General features: G+C 34.9%; 1 protein-coding gene across 10 annotated transcripts in view; it reads left to right on the top strand.

Annotated features, from left to right (window-relative positions):
- Positions 1 to 25,969, top strand: part of cadps2 (Ca++-dependent secretion activator 2) — an 874,989-nt gene that overhangs the window by 726,605 nt on the left and 122,415 nt on the right. For all 10 annotated transcript variants that reach the window (XM_051929794.1, XM_051929778.1, XM_051929757.1 and 7 more), the window contains exon 18: positions 15,647 to 15,803. In XM_051929794.1, the coding sequence (XP_051785754.1) occupies positions 15,647 to 15,803 (157 nt within the window). The remainder of the gene's footprint in view (positions 1 to 15,646; positions 15,804 to 25,969) is intronic.

Genomic DNA, 25,969 nt, shown 5'->3' with positions numbered 1-25,969 from the left:
TGTGGTAAATGTATTTTCTGTTAATTAATCGTATCTTTGGTAACCTGGAAGGTTGATAATGATGTGGCCAGTATAGTTAATGATCGAGTTGGAGCTGTGTCTGGCCACATAGTCAGAGGTGAACAAGGACTACAAAAGGAGCCTTAGCATCCTACCCTGTGGAGGGCCTGTGTTCAGAGGCAGTATAGGGGATGTGATGTTTCCAGTCCACACATGCTGAAGTCTGTTGATTAGGAAGTCCAAAACCCAATTACAGAGGGTGGCACATATTCCTAAACTGAGCAGTGTGCTAATCAGCTTTGCTGATTTGCTGAGCTGAAGTCTATAAAAAGGTCACAACATAGTATTTAACATGTCAAGGATATGGCATCCTCTATGGACTGGTTGTGGTGATAAGCAAACTGATTGTGGTCCAGACTATCTGGAATATTCTGTTAAATGTGTCCTAGCTTCAGTTTCTCAAAGCATTTCAGTACAATTTGATTGTGTGTCGGCCAGTATTTTGTTGTTTGATGTTGTATACACACAAACAACAGTACACATTTTCCCCTCTGCCACTATAAAGTAACAGGAAGACAGCCCTCTTATTTATTGAAACAAATTCCAATTGTAGGCATCTCCACACCCACCCATCCAAGCACCTCTCCTGTAGAGCACCTCCAGAGTAGGGAAGAGACTACCTTTTATTGAGAAGTCTGGTTACAGAGCTTGTGCTTCGCATAACTGTGCCACCATGGCCTTCTTTGGGATAAAAATATAGAAAATTAAGTGAAGTGAGTTACAAAATATTCACTGTCATCCACTGATTATTATCAGTTTCCAGACAGTGGTGGTCGAGTAATGTGGTTTCTGTATTTTTTTTTTTTTTTTTTTGTGCACTAGGGGGCTTCGCCCCCTGCTCGCTTCGCTCTATAACTCCTGTATTTGGTTTTCCGGATACACACTTTTAAGATTGATTTTTCTTTGAATTGTTGCTATTTCATTAGTTTCACTTTTATTTCAGAACTTCTGTAAAAACAATATTTGTAATTTTGCGAATCCCAATATGCTGAATCTTGTTAATGAGGTCAGGATAGGTTTCTCTGTTTGGAATTTCAGCACAGACAAAATGATCTACATCATCAGCAGTTAATAATTTTTTTTTACAAAGTAACATAGTAAGTAAAGTTCTGCATTGGACTCCTGTCTGTAAAGTTGTGCTATTTTCCTCTCACAGTTCCAAAAGTACATGGGGTTACCAAGGTGATACCCCAGCTTTTGTCTAGGTTTTTGTACAAGGGCTGGACAGAACGTTTTTGACTCCTGGGGTAAATTTATGTTTTTAAATAAGCAGACAGGTAAATATATATATATTAACAAATGTTAAATGAGGCAGTTTGTTTGTTTGCGCTACTGCGATCTTTACTTTTTTATATTTTCTAATTTTCCTACTTTCATATCCTTTAACTTTCTCCACATGTGTATAGCTCCAATGTTTTTTGTTTTTTTTTTGAGCCTTTCTAATTTCCCTGCTCTGCATGTGTTTAGCGCCAACATTTTTAAACATTTCTATGACATTCTACTTTGTCATTTTACTCACTGTCATTTATTTAAGAGCCGGATTGGATGTGCTTTTTTTTCAATTCCTCTTGTTCCGGGCTGATAATTACTTTCCTTATTTTCTGAATTTGCACCTCGATTATTCTTTTTTGCTCTTTTTTCTGTCCAACGCATTTGAGTCTCTTTTCTCAGCGCTTTTCTTTCTTCTTCGTTTATTCGTCGATGTTTCATTTCTACCCTATTCATTTCATTTTTACCCTATTCATTTCTACCGTATTGACCTTATTCACTTTATATGCACTGAGAGCCCTGGAGCTGTGTGTGCTGCGTGACTGCCTTTACACTACTGATTTGTTTTTTTGTTTTTTTGATATTGCTTGTAAGTAGGGTGTGTCTTGCAAGACTCTCGTTCTATGTTCCCGTGAGATGCACCGTGGCAGGTCTCTTTCGTCTCGCGGGTCTTTAAATTCTCTTCCGAGAAAAATCACGTATCGTAGTCAGGACAGGGGACAGGATTTCTTTTTATAATAGAGAGATAATCAAAGTAAACATTACCAACATATTTAAGTATTGAATCCTACCTTGAACTAGTGTGCCCTGTGACACTAGTAAGTGGGTATAAGAATGTTATCCATCCATCCATCCATTTTCCAACCTGCTGAATCCGAACACAGGGTCACTGGGGTCTGCTGGAGCCAATCCCAGCCAACACAGGGCACAAGGCAGGAACCAATCCTGGGCAGGGTGCCAACCCACCGCAGGACACACACAAACACACCCACACACCAAGCACACACTAGGGCCAATTTAGAATCACCAATCCACCTAACCTGCATGTCTTTGGACTGTGGGAGGAAACCGGAGCGCCCGGAGGAAACCCACGCAGACACGGGGAGAACATGCAAACTCCACGCAGGGAGGACCCGGGAAGCGAACCCAGGTCCCCAGGTCACCCAACTGCGAGGCAGCAGCGCTACCCACTGCGCCATCGTGCCGCCCAAGAATGTTATGTTTAAGCACAATTAGTTATCTTTTTTTTGTTTGTTTTTAGACAATCGTTATTATGTGTAATATCTACTGTATATTGAGCATTTGTATTAAATGTAGAGTGTTGTTTGCTATCTGCTTGTCCACATTTTCATATTACAAAATATTTTTAACATACTAATATTGAAATCATCATTGGTTCTAAACTTTGAATGTTTTTTAATATACTATTCAGAACTGAAAATACTGGCTAATTTGGAATTTGGAAAAATACTATATTGACTATGCTGTGTGATAGGTCTAGAATTGTGATCCACCTGGTTCTGCTTACAAATGAAGGGTCTAAAAATAGGTAAAGCTATCAAGAATATTATTAACATAATTTGTGTTGTATCAAGTGTTGTTCTAGTTGGCAAAATGTCAAGCAACAGAAAATGTATATTGATGCAAACCATTTGATTTTTTTTAATGTTCATATGAGATTTTGGACCTAGCAGGTAAAATTGTTACACTATCATCTTTTTCAGTTATCAAACATTTTTGTATGATTTGCTCTCTTTAGAAATGAACCTCTTCTTCTTCTTTTTGTGACTTTTTGAATGTTTGAATATCTCTAACAAGCTTCAGATAGATGCGACAGACTACTAAAATGCTTTTAGTATCTAGTTGTTCATCGCACACAACAGAAGGTGAGTTTTGCTGGTGATAAGGTTAGGTGCTTGCACATGTGGGGGTGGTTTGAGGTAAGAAAATGTGTTTTTTGAGCTTAATTGCACAGCTGGTTGCTGATGAAGAAAGAATGTTATTTAACAACTGAATGTTTTGGCATGTATGGATATGCAGAGGTCAGTGTGAAGTTCTTGAAATAACAAGGGAGTTTTAGATGGCTAAAAACCACTGCTCATCAATGGAGTGCATTAATAAGTTGCTGGTGTTAGCAGTAGTTCTGTGCAGATGTTGCGTAGGTAATTGAATCATGAAACCTGAAGGATCGCCCGTGCTATCTTTTTTTCTTACCCTTTTTTCTTGCATCTGTTCATTTTCACACCCTGCAAACTACTTTTTATGATTTTTTTTATGAATTTCACACTGGACATATGTGAATCTGTTTTGGATTGCTGGAATGAAAAATGAAACAGATGCTAGAAAGATTTAATAAATGTATTTCCCTGCTGCATATTTTCATGTAGTCTCATGGGTCTGCTCCTCTAAGAAAAAGTGTTTTAGTGCTTCCTATAATGTTAAAATAAATTAAACAAAGAAAATGATTTTGAGATCTTAGTTAAATTGTTTAGTTTACATTTATTTTTTATTAATTTTAAGCATTATTCAAAAGGTTTATCAGCTGTTATAAACATTAGCCTAGTTTTGTCTTACATAGAATAGAATCACAATAATCAGGAAAAGTATATTTTAAAATACTTGGGATTTCAATCAACAACATGATCAGAAAATTAGTTCTACTTTTCCCTCTTTGTGTTACTGTTTTCAAGTCTAACAGCCAGTTTTATATTATAATTACAACAGCATGCACCTTTATAAAATACTAAGTAAAATACATGATGGGATATAAGAAATATATAACTTAATTTACATAATTTAAACTTTAAAAAGGAGTTTGTTCTGACTTTGTATATAATTAGTAACATTTTTCTGAACCCCATCTATACATTTTGTATAGAATAATGCTGTTGTTTAGTAATGAAAGAAATTGTTAAGTGTTGCTTATCTATCTATCTATCTATCTATCTATCTATCTATCTATCTATCTATCTATCTATCTATCTATCTATCTATCTATCTATCTTATAAAATAAAAAGTAATCCCTTAAGGCTGTCTGTCTTGCCAACATATTAACGTGATATAAATGCATTTCACTTAAATAATCAATTTTAAGCAGTTAGCCAACCTTTCCTTCTGCAGTCACAAAAATGAAAGCTACACCACATTCTTATTGGTCATCCACAGGTGAAAGTGTCAAGAGAAAATGACAAAAATGTGAATTTAATATTGACTTTTATCATTTCATGAATTGATTTTTATAAGAAATGAGTGCGGAGAAACCTTTTCTATACAGCACAGTGAGCAGCATTGCAAGCAAAACAATATTTTCCGCCCATCCTATGGTCTGCCTTTTTTTTTTAATCATGAAATAGGCAAACTTTGTTTATCTTCTTCAAACTCCATTTGAGGAAGATTACTGAAAAACAAGACTTTTCTTTTTTCTTTCTTTAAAACTGCAATAAAATCAGATTCAAAGAAATGTTCCTGCATTTATGCATATAGTAGCCAGTTTCAGATATTAAAAATACTTCATGTTAGCACTTTCCAGTTTTTAAATGATATCTGTAGCTTTAAAAAACAAGTTTGTGTTGTTGCTTGAATTAGCAAATTAAACTGGACATACCTTTTCTTTTTAAGAGCACTAATTAAGATCAGACTTTGAAGACATTCAATATACTTGAGTTGCTACCCTACTAAATTTCTAATAAAAGACTGTATACGTTTATCTTAATAATAATAATACATTTTATTCATATAGCACCTTTAATCTTTTGTTAATTCATCAAAAGATAAGTAAAAGTTATTTTTTTTAGATGTGACTTCAACCACCCTCAAAGTCTGGATATGGTTAGGGTCAGATCAGTAAACATAAACAGAGGCCTGTTGAAAACAGGATACGTATCCTGTACTTTATGGTGCCTACAGTCACAGCAAGTCAAACTGAATGAATGTTGTTTGTCAACGTTAAAACAACTTTGATGAAGATCTATTTGCTTTATTCAAAGCAATACTTTATGTGTGAACATCGTTCATTGAGGATTTTATATGAGTTAAGATTTTAAACAATGGGTGGCTTTGTAGTGCAGTGATTACTGCTGCTGTTCCATAGATCCAGAATGCTGGGGTCAAATTCTAGGCTTTGGTTATTGTCCATTTGGAGACTGCGCATTTTCACACTGTCTGCATTGGTTTTCATCCTGCCTCCATAAAGACGTGCAGGTTAAGTTAACTAACAACTCTAAATTAGTGTTTGTGTTCATGATTAGATCCTGTCATGGACTTGCACCTTGTCCAAGTCTGTTTTCTGCATTACACAGGTGTGATTAATCAAGTTTGAGAATATCATGTTATGTAAGATTTTCAAAGAAGTATGCCAAAATTTTTTTGTGCACTAGGCAACAACTTGTTATATCTTTGACATTGCCAGTATGATTCCATTAAAATTGTATTGCTTCCAATAAGCCCTTTATGTAAAAACAGACACTGGCGTACAAGAAGCAACAGTTCTGCTACATTTCTGCTTTCATCACATATTCTGATATAATATGTAGAAGCACATAGTTCTCTGATCAGTGAACAACAAATCACTGGAGAATTATGGGCCAGGCTTAGTATATCCATTGACATAATGGCAAAGAGATCTATTTCAGATGAAACCTAAATGTAATGTTTATTTAGATCTGCCAGAGATATACCAACCTTTAAATGAATGGCATAAACACTTTTATTTTTATTGTCTTAAGGTAAATTAATATTTGAAATTAGCTGTGTTTATTTTAATATTGATTCTTTAAAAAATTAAGATATGATTTGTTAAAGATCTGATTATACTGTAGATAAAAATAATTGTAACAGAAGTGAGTGAACCAAAGAATGATATAAAACAGGCTGTGCCACTTTAATGCTGCAGAACTGAAAATTAAATTGCAAGTTTTCTTTTCTAGACCAATCTTTTGTCTTATGGTTCATTGTGATCTTTGCATGTGGCTTAGAGGATATTTAATCGCTACTTTCTGGAAAAAGGAAAATGAATACTTGCGATTAAGAAAAATTAGTATTATTATTCATAACAATTATGGCTTTTCCACATACATATTCAGTTTGTTCACAGATCTGCTTTGGTGCACCTGTTTCCTTTAATAAAAGGGAAAACATAATAAAGAGGATATGAAAACTATTATGTTTCAGTCTTTTTTTACTTTCACAGTGAAAACTGATTTCCTGACAAGGAAATATAAATACTTTCATATATTTTGATATTAACAACTAATTTTGTCAGATTTTAATTGGATTTCTTACAGCATTATCAAAATGTGTAATAAAAAGGCTTAATGGTTTGCAAACAAAATATTCAATTGAATGTTCACTTCTGCAATACATTTTGGTGTTTATTATATTTAATTCTGTATTACTTGCAAATAATAGATGAAAACATAGGTTTCCAACTGACATCCATTTCCAGCATAACAGCACTTTTATTTATTTTTCTTTCAATCAACTGATAAGTGAATTTGATATGGGTGTCATTTTGGTTATTTCAAGAGTGTTTCTTTCCTTCTTATCTGCACCTGACGTGTAAAAGATACTATATATGTTAAATATTCCGATGAAGCCACTTACGATTGTAAAAGTCAACTTAAGGCACTTTAATTTTTCTTCCATTTCCCAAGTTTTCCATTAATTTACAATATCTTCTACCATCCTACCATCTCTCAGTGTAATTTTTTCAATTCACTATAAACAGTTCTTATAGCTCTTTCCATCCCAGAAACACTAAGAGCTGCCATCTCTTCTCAGTTTCCATCAGCATTTGTAGTACTTAAGCAAAACTTCATAATGAAGCACAAAGCGTTTTCATCTATAAAAGATAAGTCCTCCTAAAATTGCCAACAGATTCTTCAGCTAAACCAGACCAGGACCTGCAATAAAAAAATAAATAAATAAAGAGGAACCAGAGCTGCATCTCAATGTGTTCCCTCTGCTTACCCTAACATTGTCTTTTTTATTAATTTTATGTACTGATCCTTCCACATTTCCATTCACCCAATGGTCTCTTACCACCTAGCGATTGATATAAAGAAATATGTTACTTTCTTTTAGCAATCCAGTGTCACCACCCATACCAGCCAACCACCGTTGCAGCAGACACTGCAATATCTCATACTACTATGTGTACTGCACTATAGACACTGTATATTTTATTATAACTAATTAGGTCTCCTTCTTGCCCTAAAACATTGTTTATAATATTTCTTTCAGAAAGGGTCTTGTGTTCTACATAATAGGAAAAGGGCTACAGCTTGCTAATCTTTTCCAAAGTAGCATGTTATCCTAACCATATTGTATCCCAGATTTGATTACATGAATTCAAAGACACCCATTTACAAAAAGCAGATGAGTCAAATCTTAGTCCCCACTGTCGAACCTTTTACCCACTCCCATTTGTTTCCTCACTTTTAAATTGTTCTCCCACCAGTACATCTTGCTTGTTTTCTCTACAAAAAGAAATGGTCAACACCCAAAATGCTATGCTGTTAAGTGTCATTATATTTTGCAGAGTGGGATTAACTTTCACTTGTCCTTTTCCTATCACATATACTGTATTTGTTGATTTAGCCTTTCTGTAACACCTTTGAGTCAAAAGTATGTAGGACATTTGGTCCATAATGCTCATGAGACTTAACTTCACACATAGATCAAATTCATGCGGTCAAACCATTTATTGTCTGCCTTGTGTTCAAAAGCAGTAACTTTGCATTCTTTATCTGGGCATGCCTTTTCTGACTCTTACCCTGACCTGTATAAATGACTAGCTAGATAGATATCAGAAAGCAAATTAACACTCAAACAAATAAACAATTTACATGCGATGATGTATTAAAAAAAACCCTACTTCATCTGTTTCAGGGTAGAAGGAGGTTAAAGCATATACTGTCACTGTGAGGCCAAAGGCAGCAATAAGCTCTGCCAGTTCATTGGAAAGTTAGTTTTAATTAATTCATTGTTAGTAGTTAAGATGAATGTTAAGACAAACAGAATCTTACACATAAATATAGGAATTAAGTTTCAGGGAGTAAGAGCAAACAAGGCTGGGCTCAAGAGTTTGAGTTTTGGAACAATAAAATGGTACGTTTATATCTTGTTGTTAAGATGTATTTTTGGAGTTTTCAAGGAAGCAGCTGTATAAGTCAGTAAAAGAGTTTTTAAGTTGATGGAGTATTTTACAAGAATCCAATGCAGCATCATAGTGTTAGGCCCTTGGCAACACTGTTCTGAACATTATCTAACTTGTTTAAAGATATGCACTGAAGTTTCAGATGTCAAGGCAAGAAGTGATGAAATCCCAACAAAAGGTCATGTCATTTTCCAACCTGCTTAATCCAGACCAGGGTTTTGGCAGGGTGCTGAAACCTGTCCCACCTAGCATTGGGCGCAAGGCAAGGACAAACCCAGGACAGGGTGAACACAAATCAAACACACACTAAAGGTCTGTTTAGTGTCACCAGTTCATGCATGTCTTTGGACAGTGGACAGGAAACCGGAGGACCTGGAAGAAACACATGTAAAAATATAGCTTCACGCAGGGAGGACCTGGGACACAAACCCTGGTCTCCTTGCTATGAGGTAACAGTGCTCTACCACTGCTGTAGAATACAGTAAGAATATAGCAATGTTTTGTAGATTATATAGTAAGGGCAAGACTGCTTCAGAAAGGTGAGGCATAAAAGCCAGACTTTCACCAAATATGACTATGGTTAAAGAGGAAATGACTTCACAGCTTTTAGGATAACTTTCCAGGAACCATGTTTAGCTGGAAGGAATCTAACTTCTTCATTTGTCTTAGAGAATCGAGAAGACGTAATATGATTTTATTTGTGTTGAAATAGAAGCAAAACACACTTCAAACTAAGTACAAAGCCAGAGCATGGAATTAGTCATAGATATTACTATAGTTTTTCACAATGACATAATGTGAGACACTTAATACCAGGACACACTGCACCTTTTTTATTCCTTTTGTAGAAGCAGCACCATATTGTTATTACCTGTTCACTCTACAGATTCTGTCTAAAATATTTCATCTGAAAAATGGAATTACCATTTATTTTGTAACAATCACAAACAAAACGAACACATGTAAAAATGTAATATTGACATGTACACAAGAATTATCAGGCAATATATACAAAATCAACATATTTACTTGCTTTGTTTTATTTGTATGTTATAACTATTATTTCTGTGGGATGGTGTCACTAACCGGTGAAATATAAGACTTTTTATAAAGATCATCAACGGAACGCTTCAAAGCTACAGTACTGATGTCAAAGGAATACCTTATTGTCTGTGAGGATAAGGATCGATCAGATGTGTGCAGATAGAGATCCTGGCCCATAACCTTAGACATGCAAACCTCACATAGTGATTAGCTAAGATAAACAAATAAAATGGAAGAATATCATTTTCAATATGTTCAAAGAATGCAAGCACTTTATTCGTGACAGTACACCAGTCAGACAACCCTGCAAGCTGCTGCAGCATGGAGATAACTAGCCACTCAACAAATGTATTTCTCAGAAGAGGCCATCCATGTCCATACCACAAAAGTAATTCAGATTAAAAACTTAAGAAACCTTTCCTTGTACTTTGTTTTGACCCATCACTTATTTCCAGGTATCTTTCTACTATTCATATATTCATATGTGCAGGAAGGTTTAATTGTTTTCAAATGCATCTGCTCTAAGACATAGCAAGTGCTACCATAGATACTGAGAAAAAAGAGAAAACAGAAAACACACTAATGGCAAATTAAAAGCAAAAATGAACCGAAACTCCCTGTGAGACAGTAACATGAAACAATACAGCAGCAGCAGCTCTAAGAGTATGCCATGCTAAAATAATAAGTTTCAGTCTTGTTTTAAATGCTGAAAGTGAGAAACCTTCTCAAATGTTCCTGGGGAAATAATTCAGGGGTTTCAGTGCCCTATAACTAAAGGCTTTGCCTCCTATTCTAGCTTTATGTATTCTATGAATTTTAAGGAGACCAGCATTTTAAAGACTGCATTGTGTGGACTGTAGTATAGGCACCAAGACTTTTATGTGAAAGGAAGGATTTTTATGTTAACTTTAAATGTAATTTGAAAATATTGAAATCTTTTAAGAACTGAAATGCTATGGTTGTACTTCTTAGTTGTAGTTATGATCTTTGCTGTCATTTTTTGATTAACTATACAGCCTGATCATAATGTTTAATTATTTTGTGATAGGTATAAGCTTGACAAAAGAGGTTTATTTAACATAAATTTTGCACATATTCAGCTAAGCTGAAATGTAAGTATTTTGAGGTGAGAGTGTTTAGTATTGCCTTCCTGTTCACAGTCACCATACATTAAAAGTTTTGTTTTTGTTTTTTCAAAATTTAAACACAAATAATTATATTTCATCTACTACTTTATTGTTATTAAAGAAGTATTATTTGGTATAAATCTATACTAATAAAAGGCAAAGCCCTCACTCACTCACTCACTCACTCACTCATCACTAATTCTCCAACTTCCCGTGTAGGTGGAAGGCTGAAATTTGGCAGGCTCATTCCTTACAGCTTACTTACAAAAGTTAGGCAGGTTTCATTTCGAAATTCAAAGCGTAACGGTCATAACTGGAACCTCTTTTTTGTCCATATACTGTAATGGACTGCAGCTCGCTGGCCATGGGAGGCGGGGTTGTGTATCGCGTCATCACGCCTCCCACGTAATCACGTGAACTGAGAAAGGACGGCCTTATATGGCGTTCGTTTATAAAACAGCGGACAGGCTGTGTAAAGGCAGCTTCACAAAAAAACAGATCCTTAACAAATTGTTATTGGTATATTTTCCCTCAATTTAAAAATGTTTTCTTTTCTTCTTAATTAAAATTTAAAAGCAATACTTCACCGCTGCGAAGCCCCTCTAGCGCTGACATCCGAGGTTCGATTCCCGTAAGGGAGTGCAGTGAGTGTGTACGCCTGATGAGCCAAGAATTAGGGCAAAACACGTGTCGCGTACTCTGCATTATTTGACAGTAAACTATTTTCAACCATTCAATGATCTGCTTCTCACAACTGAAGGCACCGTGGCTGATGTTAGCTGACTTGCTGGCCAACCATAAGCGTTACCTGGTAGGTAACCACCCATACAATCAGATTGTGATTCAGACTATGAATGCCGTGAATGTAATTACCCCGATCTACATGCTGTCAAATAAACGAACCACACGCCGTGGCGCAATGTTAGAGGCTTCGCCTCTAGCGCTGACGTCCGAGGTTCGATTCCCGTAAGTGAGTGCAGTGAGTGTGTACGCCTGATGAGCCAAGAATTAGGGCGAAACACGTGTCGCGTACTCTTTGCATTATTTGACAGTAAACTATTTTCAACCATTCTATGATCTGCTTCTCACAACTGAAGGCACCGTGGCTGATGTTAGCTGACTTGCTGGCCAACCATAAGCGTTACCTGGTAGGTAACCACCCATACAATCAGATTGTGATTCAGACTACGAATGCCGTGAATGTAATTACCCCGATCTACATGCTGTCAAATAAATGAACCACACGCCGTGGAGCAATGTTAGGGGCTTCGCCTCTAGTGCTGACGTCCGAGGTTTGATTCCCGTAAGCGAGTGCAGTGAGTGTGTACGCCTGATGAGCCAAGAATTAGGGCGAAACACGTGTCACGTACTCTTTGCATTATTTGACAGTAAACTATTTTCAACCATTCTATGATCTGCTTCTCACAACTGAAGGCACCGTGGCTAATGTTAGCTGACTTGCTGGCCAACCATAAGCATTACCTGGTAGGTAACCACCCATACAATCAGATTGTGATTCAGACTACAAATGCCGTGAATATACTGTGTATATATATATATATATATATATATATATATATGTGTGTGTGTGTATATATATGTAGATATGTATATATTTATATGTATATATGTGTACATATGTGTATATATATATGTAAATGTGTAAATTTGTATATGTAGATATGTGTATATGTATATATGTATATGTATATATATGTTTACATAACCTCTTTAACACACTACTTCTCCGCTGCAAAGCACGGGTATTTTGCTAGTAATAAATATAACTGACTTATCAGTAAAGCTGAAGTTAACATTATGTTACCAAATAAAGTACTGAACCCTGAAGGACACCATGTCTAACTGCAATCAGGAATGTGAGAGTTGTATCATATTGCAATTATGTAGGTTTGCTGTAAACCAAGTAAGAACTTGGCTCTCTGCGTTCTCAACTATGTTTTGATCAACAGTATCATTTAAGGCATAGAAAAAAGTATATTACTGTACATCTTCAGTGTATTGAGAACAAAAGTTATAAACTAGGGTTAATGCTACAAATGTTGGTTATTTTACTAGTTAAATAAAGTGACATTTTAATGGTAGAAATCTTTAAAAAAAAAAATAGCATCTTAACATACTGCATATTCCTGACTGTCTGTGAGAGTAACAGGTGATCTAATCAGAACAGCAGATTTGAGGTAATCTTTTTCTTTTTCTTTTGCTCTCAAACATGTGGATTCAGGGAAGAGAGGTATGTTTGCTGAAATAGATAATGCTGTTCATTTACTTTAATGTTATTTTCACTGTACTCTTATGACTTCTAAATTCATTAATGTTTGTGAAAAGTTTCTGTTAGAGTCCTGATTGTTCTTATTATCCTTTGTAAGTTGTAGATAGACCTCTTCAGAGATGTCAAAAAAAATTCTTCAAAGATAAGAGATGTTGACACCTGTATTGTTCTCTTAGAGCTACATTGGGATAATATTAGCATGTTTGAAAGCACTTTTCTACAGACAAGAAGAATACATTTTCTGGTCTATATTTGAACTTACATAGCAATACTGTACATGTCTCAGTTCTTATGCGAATCTCTTTACAAATATTCTTATAGAAACATTTTCAAGGTCAAAGAAATAACTGAATGCAGCCTTTCCTATAGTAAAGTAAATATAATTTTAATTCCGTAAAGTTGCTTTTATTGTGTTTTATAATTTCTTGCTATACATGTCTTTTCATCCATTTCAGTTTTTCCTTTTTGTCTTTGATAACTGCTCATTTCAGCATCTTGATAAGTGATTGCTATCATTATCAAAAAGCAATGATTTAAAAGGTTCAAATTGTATAATTTGTGATAGAATTCAAATTTTGGTGCATTACAAGGTAAACAGAAAAAAAATACCTATATTTGCATTTAAAATATACATTTTTTCTAATTATATAGATGTCTATAGAATATAAATCAATCACTCAAACAACATGTACCATATTGCATTTATTTTGGACTATTGTAATTTTGGTAGTTTGAAGTAATATATAATTGGGTAATTTCTTCACATATAGTATTCATAACTAACCTGACTATGAAATATATTTTCTTTATATATTTTACTTTAAATAATGCCTGCTAAAATCATGACAAGCTTATTGCTCAATGTCATAAATGAAACAAGAGTGAATATAAGAATTATACTTTTATTTTATCCAAGAGAATGTGATTTCAGAATGAACAATGAAACAAGCAGTCATTTTTGAGGATGATGGTGTAATAAAGACGCTATATAGCGCCTGACCCGGCACAGACTGATGCAGAGGCACGTACTTAAGTAGAACAATCATTTTTTTTTCTTCAGCTGTGGGGCACGCCTTCCCTGTGTCCCACAGGCCCAACACAGTCCCAAAACACTCTCAAACTAACCACAACACTCTTCTCTTCCTTTACCACCACCCCTCCTCCTCAGGCTTAGTCCTCCTCCTCCCGACTCTGGCTCTCCCGAGTGGTGGTGGCTGGCCCTTTTTATACCCCACCCGGAAGCGTTCCAGGTGCTTGACCACCTGGTCCTAATTGCATTTCCGGGTGGGGCTGAAGATTCGACCAGCCAGGCTGCAAACTCCATGCAGCTCCCCCCTAGCGGCCATCCGAGCCCCCAACCAGGCTGTGGAGGACTCCATCTCCCATGGAGCCATGCGCCAGTTTGGGGTATCATCGTCCGCCAGGGAGGCTGCCACCAAGTGCCCCGGGGGAGGTATTGAAGTGTCCATGGCTGCTCCCCCGGAACAGATGCAGCAGGGGCGTCCCTGCCGGGCATGGGACCCGGCTGTCCTTTACAATGGGCAATGATCCCATTAAGTATTTATTGTCAATAAGCAAAAAAAAAATGTAAAATGCATGGAGTTTAATGGGGAAAGAGAAACAGAAATAGTTTTGACTGGCATATAATGCTGCAGTGGTCTTTTACAGTAGGTGTCCCTGACAGCTAGGGAAATATCTGTCAGCTATGCTGGACTGATTATTGTAGCCAATAACATGACCAGAACTTTGAGGCAACAGTGCTAAACACTGTGGTACTGTACCTCCTGAAGATAAAATGAATATGATTAAATATCCCAAACAGTAAAATATCCTGCAGACTGTGGTAGACAGGAAGCTTGAATTCACTGAGTCTTACAGATTCCATAGCAGGTGCTCACCTCTCTCAAACCGAAAAGTACAACTTTATTTCCCCTGACACTTTTGCTCATTCACTGCCACTGCTACCTAATAAGCGCAACACTAAAGCATGTGGATTCTTCACTCCTTCCTGTTTGCATCAAGTGCACACATTCTGGGTAATATTATTACAGGAGTTGACTTATATATTACACACAGGTCACATACAAGTCCATGCATTACTATTAACCTTGATGCCTTTAAATATTTTATGTCTCCTTGTGTTTAAGCATTATAAGTTTCAATTTGTAATTTTTAATAAAACCTTAAAGCATGAGTTAAATGTCTTCATTATATAAAATTCAATAGTTCTAATATAACCTTTTACATTTGCATATATATTATTGATTTTCACATTTTTAACTTTCATAATGCATTCTTATTGCTTGGTACAACATAATTAGTATGTTAATCATCATTACAGATTATGATTTCTTCTTTTGCTTTTATACTGCCATTCAAGATTAATGAAGAAAGATTCTTTTTTCACACTTTTTACATTCTTATTCAAATGGGGTTTTTTTCCCACAATGAAAGTGCAGCATTTAACTATGGAGATACGTAAACCAGTGAAGGCATAATGAGTTGATTCTGGCTGAATTTAAACTATGTATTTTACATGGAGGGAATAAAAAACAAAGGCTAAGGTGAAAGGTTAAGGTTCTGGTTTCATTGTAAAGTAAAGGATATGAGTGTGCACTCAAGAACAACTTGTAATTATTTTTTAGCAAAAAGACTAACAATATAAATATTAATTTTTAGCATTTATTATTGTTTTCTAGGCCTTTGCGTATTGGCCAGAAATTATGGCAGAGCATGCAGAGATGTTCTGGTCCCTTTATGCTGTTGATATGGATGCTGCACTTGAGGCACAGCAATCAGACTCCTGGGATAGTTTTCCTCTTTTCCAGATTCTCAACAATAGTCTAAGAAATGATAGTAAGTATCAATAGTAGATAGCAGTACCATTTTCTTATCACACTTTGGAACATAACTAGATTATTACACTGCATGTGCTGTATATAATTTCACTTGATGAATTTTAATATTTTAATATTATGCACCTTCTTACCCACTTTGACTAAAATATATGCTATTCACATGTAATTTCATTATGGTGACAAACAAGATAATATGATAAAAATGCTTTATATGGATCACACTTGGAAAATATGAACATAGTAATTTACCTGTTTATGTCATGTTCTTTTCCAATGTAAATTAGCAAGTTTTTAAAACCATTCTCATAGTTCTTATACTTTGTGTTGTCTGATGAGGTTGTGGCTAGCAAAATACTGCAAAGTATTATTAATTTACGTGTGGTAATCTGATGTTTAACCTGTCTCTGTACTATTCTACCTAAAAAAGTTATGTTAAAACCCATTTAATCCATTTCAAGATTGTTCTTTTTCAGCAGGGTATATATAATTTTGTTTTAATTAGTTATGAGAGGTACAAAACTTGTTTAACATTTCATGTTTATTTTATTCTGAGCTTCACATACATTTAAGCATGTTTAATTTGCTTTCAGGAAAAAAGGTATTTGTAAAACTAAATTTTTTAACAGCAAAGTGCATTTATATTCAACAAATTCAGGTTATTTATTTATTTAAAATCATTCTTAAAATCTCAAAAACAAACAATCAAAACAAAGTTTTAAGTCCAGACTAAATACATTTTTACTGAAATGTAACATACTGCTACAGTCAACACTTAATACCCCAATGTTACATATTTTAATAGACTGCTATATAGAAAGGTATTCAAACTGCTGAAAAGAGACTTTTTTCAAAACCCAAAAGTGCAACCATGTCTTCTGTAATACTGATATTGAAGGATGGAATGCTAATGTGTAAGCATTATTAAACCTATGATTTACCTTTCTGCTATGATCGCTCTTTGGCTTCAGGGTGGCTTTTCAGATTTAACTTGTTATATGTTCCATAGCACTAATGAGTTGATTTACTGTATATGCTATAAAACAATTAACCAAAAAATTATGAATATTTTAAAACTCGCAAAGTTAGTTTATTTATTTATTTATGAACGAATAATGACAAATGTATTGTTCTGCATAAAAAGAGAAAACAAAATGTGTGCAGGATAATTATGCAACAACAGGCCCTCTCCTTTTCTTTGAATCAATTTCTTCACATTTAATAAAAAAATCAAAAAGCATGCTGCTTTTACATTATTGAATGTACATTAATATTACTGGAAATATAAAATCACTTTGCAGTTAATACTGCTGATAAATATGATTTTCTTTAATGCATTAATTTATTTTTTCATTAAGTTACTGAAATAGACAAAAGCAATGGAAAATCCTTTAAAGTAAAATGTAAAAAACAAAAGTAGTTCTTCACGGTACATATTGTCTTCTGCAACACTATTGCAATGAGAAATTCATTATATCTTTGCGTGCTTTACAAGAACATTTAGGTTTTTTAATGTCTATGTAATCTGGGAATGCCACTTTAGCAGCATTGTGAACAATATGCAGTGAGCAATATTGAAAGTTATTCTGTCCCATGAGGAAGGGGCTTCAGAAACATTGACGCTTGTTTAAAATATACCATATGTGTTAATAAACAGATTTCATTTAAATTTTTTTCTTTTTTTCTTTTATTATAATTAAAAGCTAAAAACAATCCATACAATCAAATCAAACTTTATAAAACCAGAATTCAACCCCTACCCAAAAGAAAGAGAAGAGAGCCAGCCAACACAGCATATATTTGAAGCAGTAAGGAGGGAAGAGCATCCTTTTCCCTGATATAGACACATTTTCTAAAGAAGAAGAAGCTGGGGAAGGATGTTCATCTTAACAGTGTTGATTATTCCTACTAATGTGAGATGAAGGATGGACCATCTATTCACACCTTCTTTAATTTTTTCCTTGCAGAGAGCAAAATTTTGTTGAAAAAGAGCTTTATATAAACTTGTGATATTTTCACCTAGATATTTAAACTGATCTGCTAAGGTAAGTGGGATGGTGTCCAGAGAGTTCACTGGAAAAAACACTTTTATTCAAAGAGTCCAGATATCTTTTGAAAAACTGCTAGTGCTTTAGGACTCCAGGCACATTATTTTGTGGGTCAGATATATACAGTACCATACCATCTGCATATAATGATATTTTCTGTTGAAGTCTTTCTCTGAAAATCCCCTTTATCTCTGATGCATTTTGAAAGTAAACAGCTAAATGGCTCAATGGTGATATGGGACATCCTTGTCGAGTTCTGCGTTCTAGTTTGAAGTAGTCCAAAATAATGTTGTTAATACAAACTGAGGCTTCTGGATTAGTATAGAGTAGTTTGATCCATGCCCATATGTTTGGGCTGAACCCAAATTTGTGCAATGTGGTAAATAGGTAGTCCCATTCAACATGTCAAATGCTTTTTCTGCATCCAAAGATAGTAAGATTGTAAGATCTCTGGAGTGTTAGATTTAATGGTTGAACATATATTGAACAAACATTGAAGATTAGAAGCTAAGTGTCTGCCTTTAATAAATCCTGTTTGGTCTGGTGATGTTACAGAAGGAAGCATTTTCTCAATCCTTCTAGCAAGAGTATCTTAACGTCATTATTCAAGAGTGAGATTTGGTCTGTATGATGGACATTGTAGTAAGTCTTTATTTTTCTTAGGAAAGACAGAATTTAATGCTTGGTGAAAAGTTTGAGGTAGAATTTTGTTGTCTGTGGCTTCTATAAATATTATTAACAGTGGAGCTAACTTGTTTGAAAATTATTTCTAAAGTTCCACTGGTTAGCCATCGGGGCCGGCTGCTTTCTCACTTTGAAGTGAGTTTGTAGCGTCTAGTAATTCTGCGAGTGTCAGAGGTTTATCCAGTTCCACAGCAGCTGAGTATCTAATAAATATCTAGCTGTGGTATCTGTAATGAGTCAAAGAACTCATTATAGTGTATCTTAACTTCTTTAGACTGAGTAGAATATATGGACTTATAGTACTCATTAAGTGTGTAGGTTATATTTTTATGGTTCATGATTTTATCTCCATCTGTGTTGGTTATTGCTAGTATTGCATTGCAGACTTCTTGCTTGTGCATTTGTTGAGATAAAATCTTATTGGCCTTCTGTCTATGCTATTAATAATGATATTGGAATTTAAAGATGAGCTCTTCCATTTCTTTTGTAGTTAGCAGGTTAAATTCTGATTGCAAAACCTGACTTTTCCTATAAAGTGCCTAATTTGGAGACCTAGCATATTCTAGGTCTATTCTTGTAATTTTGCTGATTAAGTCAGATGCCTTCTTGGTTTCCAATTTATTTTTGTGAGAAAGATATGAAATAATCTGTCCTCTTAAAAATGCCTTCATAGTTTCCCAAAGTATTCTTGCAGAGACCTCTGGGGATGCATTTGTCCCCATAAAATAATTAATTTGCTTTGATATGAATTCTGTACAGTGCTCATCAGCTAATGACAGGGGCTTAAGATGCCAGCTACGAGATAAGTGTGTAGGGTATAGTAAATTAAGCATGATTTGATAAAGGGCAAAATATTATTGTCTATGAAGAAATAATCGATTATTGAGTAACAGTGATGAACCTGTGAGAAGAAGGAATATGCTTTAAGGTTAGGATTTAAAAACCTCCATGGGTCTGATAAGTTATGATCTATTACAAACTGTGCAGTCATTTTTGCAGTATTAGATGTTATTGACGCTGTAGCTGAAGACCTATCCAAGTGTGAATATAAAGCACAATTAAAGTCTTCCAGCCATTATAATTTTATGAGTTTTCACTTTAGGATTAGATGTGAATACATTTTGGATGAAATGTCTATTTCATTTTGGTGCATAAATATTTATCAGAATCACTTTAGCTTTAAATAAATTACCCATCACCATGACATATTGCAAGATCACATATTACATCTGATGCTATAAAGGGATAGTTCTGTGTTTAAAGATTCCGACACCCCTAGTTTTCTTTGTATAGGCAGAGTGAAAAATCCAATCTCTTTGCAACCGAAACTGGACCTTACTTGTTATGTGAGTATCCTGTAAAATACTATCTTGGCATTTAAACCTATTAAATGACTGACTACTTTCTTTCTCTTTAATTCATATTTGAGACCTTTGACATTCCAGCTCACAAAGTTCACTGCTTGGTCATAAAAACATTGCAAAACTTTTATGACATTTTGTAGTCTTACCCTAAGCTAGTACATTTTTATATATGGTAACTTTGACCGGTGCATAAATATTTATCAGAGTCACTTTAGCTTTAAATAAATTGCCCATCACCATGACATATTGCAAGATCTAAAGGGATAGTTCTGTGTTTAAAGATTCCGACACCCCTAGTTTTCTTTGTATAGGCAGAGTGAAAAATTTAGCCAATCCAATCTCTTTGCAACTGAAACTGGTCCTTACTTATTATGTGAGTATCCTGTAAAATACTATCTTGGCATTTAAACCTATTAAATGACTGACTACTTTCTTTCTCTTTAATTCATATTTGAGACCTTTGACATTCCAGCTTACAAAGTTCACTGTTTGGTCATAAAAACATTGCAAAACTTTTATGATATTTTGTAGTCTTATCCTAAGCTAGTACATTTTTATATATGGTAACTTTGACCTAGATTTCATACTATTACCAGAAATTATGGGTATGAAGCCTATTATTGTGATGGCATTATTGGTGTATAAAGGATAAATAAGTAATAGCAAAGCTCTCTTTCTTTCTCAACCCCCATTTTGCCTCACCAAGTAAGGTAGAGCATAATTCACAAAGTCCCAGTCCTCTGACCTGCCAAGAGAGACAGAACATGCCCAGAACAAAATGCACCACCCCAGCAGCGGTGTAGAAAAGGTTAAAATTTAGGTATCTTTTGAAAGTACAGTCCCAATGCAATAAACCTAGGGAATGATGTTAAACAGTTTCCAAGAAGACTGTGATAACATATGATAGTAAATTCCCAATACAATAAATCAAGGATATGAAGTGAAAAAACACACACTGTAAGTAGCTAGTTATTTTGTAGTTGCCAAAACATACATATATTCAATGAAAGAAATTTAAATATAATATAGTAATTGAAGTTAAAAAAACAGGCAAAGGTAGCCAAAAAGGAAATAGAATGTTGGAATGGAATGGAACTGAATGGAAATTACAAATGGTCCAAGTTACAAGCAGAATGTTCTTTGCCTTGTCAGAATATGATTTGACTCATAATCATGTTTCAAAAAGGATGCCAATATCAGTCTGCTTAGCTTGATTTCTGCCTCATTTGGAGAGCTGAAAATGTCAAACTGACTTTCACCATTCACTTTTAATTTGGCAAGGTACAAGAGGCTGTATCTGTTATCAGCACTGTGTATACACTGTTTAATATTGTAGTATGTGGCATGTTTAACAGCTATTCCAGTGGAGAAATCTGTGATAGTACAAATGTAGTTATTTTCAAATATAATATATAATTATAATCTTTCTGTCTGTGCAGGGACTTGAAGTTTTGTTTGTCCCGTAGTTTGTTGAAACTGACAATAAGGCTTCTTGGATTTGATGCATTCGATCCACATATACTGTAGGTTGCTGAAGTCTCGGTGTCCAATTTGAAATCCTCCCCAGTTATTTTAGAGAATAGTTCTCCTATGAATTTCACTGGGTTTGGACTTTAACATTTTTTCAGGGAGATCTTTGATTCTAATGTTGTCCCTTCTATATATATCTTCCAGTGCAGCCAGTTTGTCAGCAAGCACTTTGCATTCTTATTTTGCAGCCATTGCCTTTTCATCAGCAGCGGATGAATTTTCTGTAAAGGCTGTAGTAAACTTATTACTTAAACATTTCTCCAGATCTGTTATATCTTGATTCTGTTTCTCATTCTACTTGTTTAGGTCGATTATTTCTTTCTTTATATACTTCTTTATATCACTGTTTACACCATTTGTATCCCCACCAAGTGTGGTAATCATACAGTGGTATTAAAAGTTGAGCTAAAGTCAATAAATATAATTTTCACAATGTCCCTTATATCAATTTGGGCTAATGCTACATGAGTGGCCATGGAAGCTATTTCCCTTCTCGAACTCTTTGAGCTGTTAGCATAAGAATGCAAATGCACTGTTTAGGATGCTGGACAATGATATGAGCCATGATCAACCACTTGAAGAATTTTATGATGATGTGGGTAAGAGCCAATGGGTGATTGTTGTTCAGACATAAGACAGTAGATTTCTTTCTGGAACAATAAAGGTTGCCTTAAAACAGGTTGTGACTGTAGCCTGAGCAAGGAACATATTGAAAATCTGCAAAAGATGGCTGCCAGCTAATCAACACATGCTCTATGTTAATAGCCAAGGATGATGTCTGAGTTTACTGCTCTACAAGTGTTTACTCTCCTGAGAGATTTCCTTGCTTCGTTTTAGGATGACTTATAAACTTGTTCATCTGGTGGAGCTGTATCTGTGCTGGCTATTTGTGTGTTGTCAGATTGAAAATGAATGTAGAGACTTGTACAGTAGCAACTTTTATTTGGTGGCTAGAATCACAATAAATCTTTGTTTAGTTAATTGTACATCTGTAATCAAAGGTGTCAATTTTATGCTTCTCTTTCATTAGTGAAGGTTTTTACAGCAGTGTCTCTGTACGAGATTTAGCTGACAACTGAGGTGTGAAACAGCAAATAAAATTCAAGATTTTATTTAACTGTTTTTGTAGTATTTTGAATTTATCTGAGAGCTATGTAAATTATTCAGACATTTTAGCAATCCCTGAAGGTCTTAAAACCCTGTAAGTGCAAGAATTAAATCAATCATTCACTTATTCATTCATTTTCTGAAGTTGCTTAATCAAATACAGGGCTGTGGGGACCTGCCAGTATTGGAAGCCATGAAGAAAGTAGCTTTAGACCAGATGCCAGTCTTACATATTTCAACTGTGCGCACACCATTACTCCATTATGCCAGGCTAATTTTGATTTCCCTGTCAGTTTGAACTGCACCTTTATTAGATATAGCAAAAAAAATGAGTATACAGGAATAATATACAGGAAGCACCCAGAGCAGGATTTGAAATCGGAATTCTAGTGGTGTGAAGCAGCAATGCCAACCAATGTGCCACCTGACAAAAAATGATACATGGGTTATTTTTGTGAGGAAAGTCACTTTTATGTTATCAAGAATGTAACTGATGGTAAGGTAAGGACCTGCATTTAAAATGTTTCCTTAATGAATATTTTAAATGAGTTGCAAACCACTAGCATTTGAAGGATATAGAAAAAGAGGAATTATTATTTTGTCAAGCCTTCATTCAGAAATTTGTTTAAGCAGAATTAAAGCAAATCCTAAAGACCACCAAATACTACCTCAAACATTTCGACAAGCATTAATCACCGTCTTTCCTAAACAAAATAAGGACTTGTTACAATGTGCATCATATAGACCAATTTCACTCCTGAATAATGATGTTAAGATACTCTCAAAAATCCTAGCTAGAAGGATGGAGAAAGTGCTGCCCTCGGTAATATCACAAGATCAAAAGGCCGACATCTATCTTCAAATCTCCGACGCTTGTTTAATGTTATATATTCACCAGCAAAATCAAACACCCCAGAGATATTACTATCATTAGACGCAGAAAAGGCATTTGACATGATCGAATGGAATTACCTTTTCACTGCATTGGAGAAATTTGGGTTTGGCCCGAATATTTGTGCTTGGATTAAACTACTGTATACCAGTCCAGAAGCTTCAGTTTGTATTAATAAAATTTGCTCAGACTACTTTAAACTAGAACGTGGTACCAGACAAGGATGTCCCTTGTCGCCACTGTTGTTTGCAATCGCTATTGAACCACTGGCGGTTCACTGCCGAAATTCTCATCAGATAAAGGGGATTGTCAGAGAAGGACTGGAACAGAAAATTTCTCTATATGCAGATGATATGGTCTTATATATATCGGACCCAGAAAACACTGTCCCTGCTGTTTTAACAGCACTAACAGAATTTCAAAAGATATCTGGTCTTAGAATTAATCTGAATAAAAGTATACTCTTTCCAGTGAACTCACAAGCATATAATATTAAATTAGACACCCTACCTTTTACCATAGCAGATCAGTTTAAATACCTAGGGGTAAATATCACAAGTAAACATAAAGCTCTTTATCAACAAAATTTTGGCGTCTGTATGGAAAAAATTAAGCAAGACTTGCATAGATGGTCAACCCTTCATCTCACTCTAGCCGGAAGAATTAACATTGTTAAGATGAATATCCTTCCTAAACTTCTCTTTTTATTTCAAAACATTTCAATATATATCAATAAATCGTTTTTTAAACAGTTAGATTCAATAATAACCTCATTCATTTGGAACTCAAAACACCCACGTATCCGAAGAGCGACCCTACAAAGACCTCAGGCAGAAGGTGGCATGGCTTTACCTAATTTTCAGTTTTATTACTGGGCAGCAAACATACAAGCCATAAAAACCTGGACACAAATAAATGCACATACACAGGCTTGGTCTGCAATAGAAGTAAAATCCTGTAGTACTTCTTTATATTCCCTGCTCTGCTCTCCAATAAATGAAAGTTATCGCAAATATACTAATAACCCAATTGTGCTTTACTCACTCAGAATATGGAACCAAATTAGGAAGCATTTTAAGATGGAAAATCTTTTATCAGTGGCACCTTTGCAAGGGAACCACCTCTTTCAACCTTCGCAAGTATATCCAGTTTTTAATACCTGGAAAAGTTTTGGGATTAAAATGCTCAGAGATCTTTATATAGACAACATATTTACATCTTTTGAACAATTACGTTCAAAATTTAACCTCCCAGCTACACATTTCTTTTACTATCTTCAAATTAGAAATTTTGTTAAACAGAAATTGCCCGATTTCCCCCACCTTGCACCCTCCACAATGCTGGAAAAAATACTGCTCAATTCCGAGGAAACAAACACTATTTCCGCAATATATAAAATCTTATTAGAGTCCCTACCTTTCAAAGATCCAAGAGGACATTGGGAAGAAGATCTCTTAATCAATATATCAGAAAAGGAGTGGAAGGTAGCAAAGCAGAAAATTCACTCGAGTTCTATATGCGCAAAGCATAGAATTATTCAACTAAAAATTATATATCGAGCTCATCTGTCTCGCTTAAAACTGTCCAAAATGTTTCCAGGCCAGGATCCAACCTGCAAACGCTGCAACCAAGCTCCTGCCTCACTGGGTCACATGTTCTGGGCCTGCACCAAACTAACATCATTTTGGACAAAAATTTTTAAGTGCCTCTCAGACAGCCTTGGGGTCACAATCCCTCCTAACCCACTAACAGCTGTGTTTGGTGTCCTTCCAGATGGACTTGAATTGGAGAAGGACAAACAAACGGTGATTGCATTCACTACACTCTTGGCACGCAGACTTATTTTGTTAAATTGGAAGAATCCTAATTCTCCTCTTATAAGTCAGTGGGAAACTGATGTTTTATATTATTTGAAATTGGAAAAAATCAAATTTTCAGTTAGAGGATCTGTACAAAATTTTTTCAAAACTTGGCAGGATTTAATCAATATTATTTTAGAATAAGAGAATTAACTATTATTGTATTTAACTCCCTTCTCCATCTCTTATTTATATAGATATTTACTTCTCCCCTTCTTTTGTCTAATGTTGCCTTATTAAAAAGCTTAAAGAAATTTTCCTTTAGCTAAGCTCTCCTTCTCAGGGGTGGGGTTTGATTTGTTTTCAAATTTGTTGGGTTATAAATGGATCTGTTTGTATGGAATGATTACAATGAAAATTAATAAAATAAAAATATAAAAGAATTAAAGCAAATGAGAGTATGATTCCATCTAAGAAAATTGTAGCTTTTGAATGTAGAAATACAATGAAATAATGCAGAAAATTTAAAGAAAACTACTACAGTATATTGCAACACTACTACTCCTGGCCATGGAAAGTGAGAGTAAAGATACTGGAAGTCTTAAGATTCAACAGGATTCAGCCTGCATCTCATTATTTTGTAGTGGATTTCATTCTATGTTTTTTGTTTTTTACTATGCTGCAGTCTCCTTGGGAAGCAACTTGAGCAAAAGAAGCACAATGCCTGGACAAACTTATCAGGA

Source organism: Erpetoichthys calabaricus, chromosome 1 (assembly GCF_900747795.2).
Source record: "Erpetoichthys calabaricus chromosome 1, fErpCal1.3, whole genome shotgun sequence".
NCBI lineage: Eukaryota > Metazoa > Chordata > Cladistia > Polypteriformes > Polypteridae > Erpetoichthys > Erpetoichthys calabaricus.
Note: the sequence above shows the minus strand (reverse complement) of the source record. Positions and strands in the feature narration are given on the sequence as shown.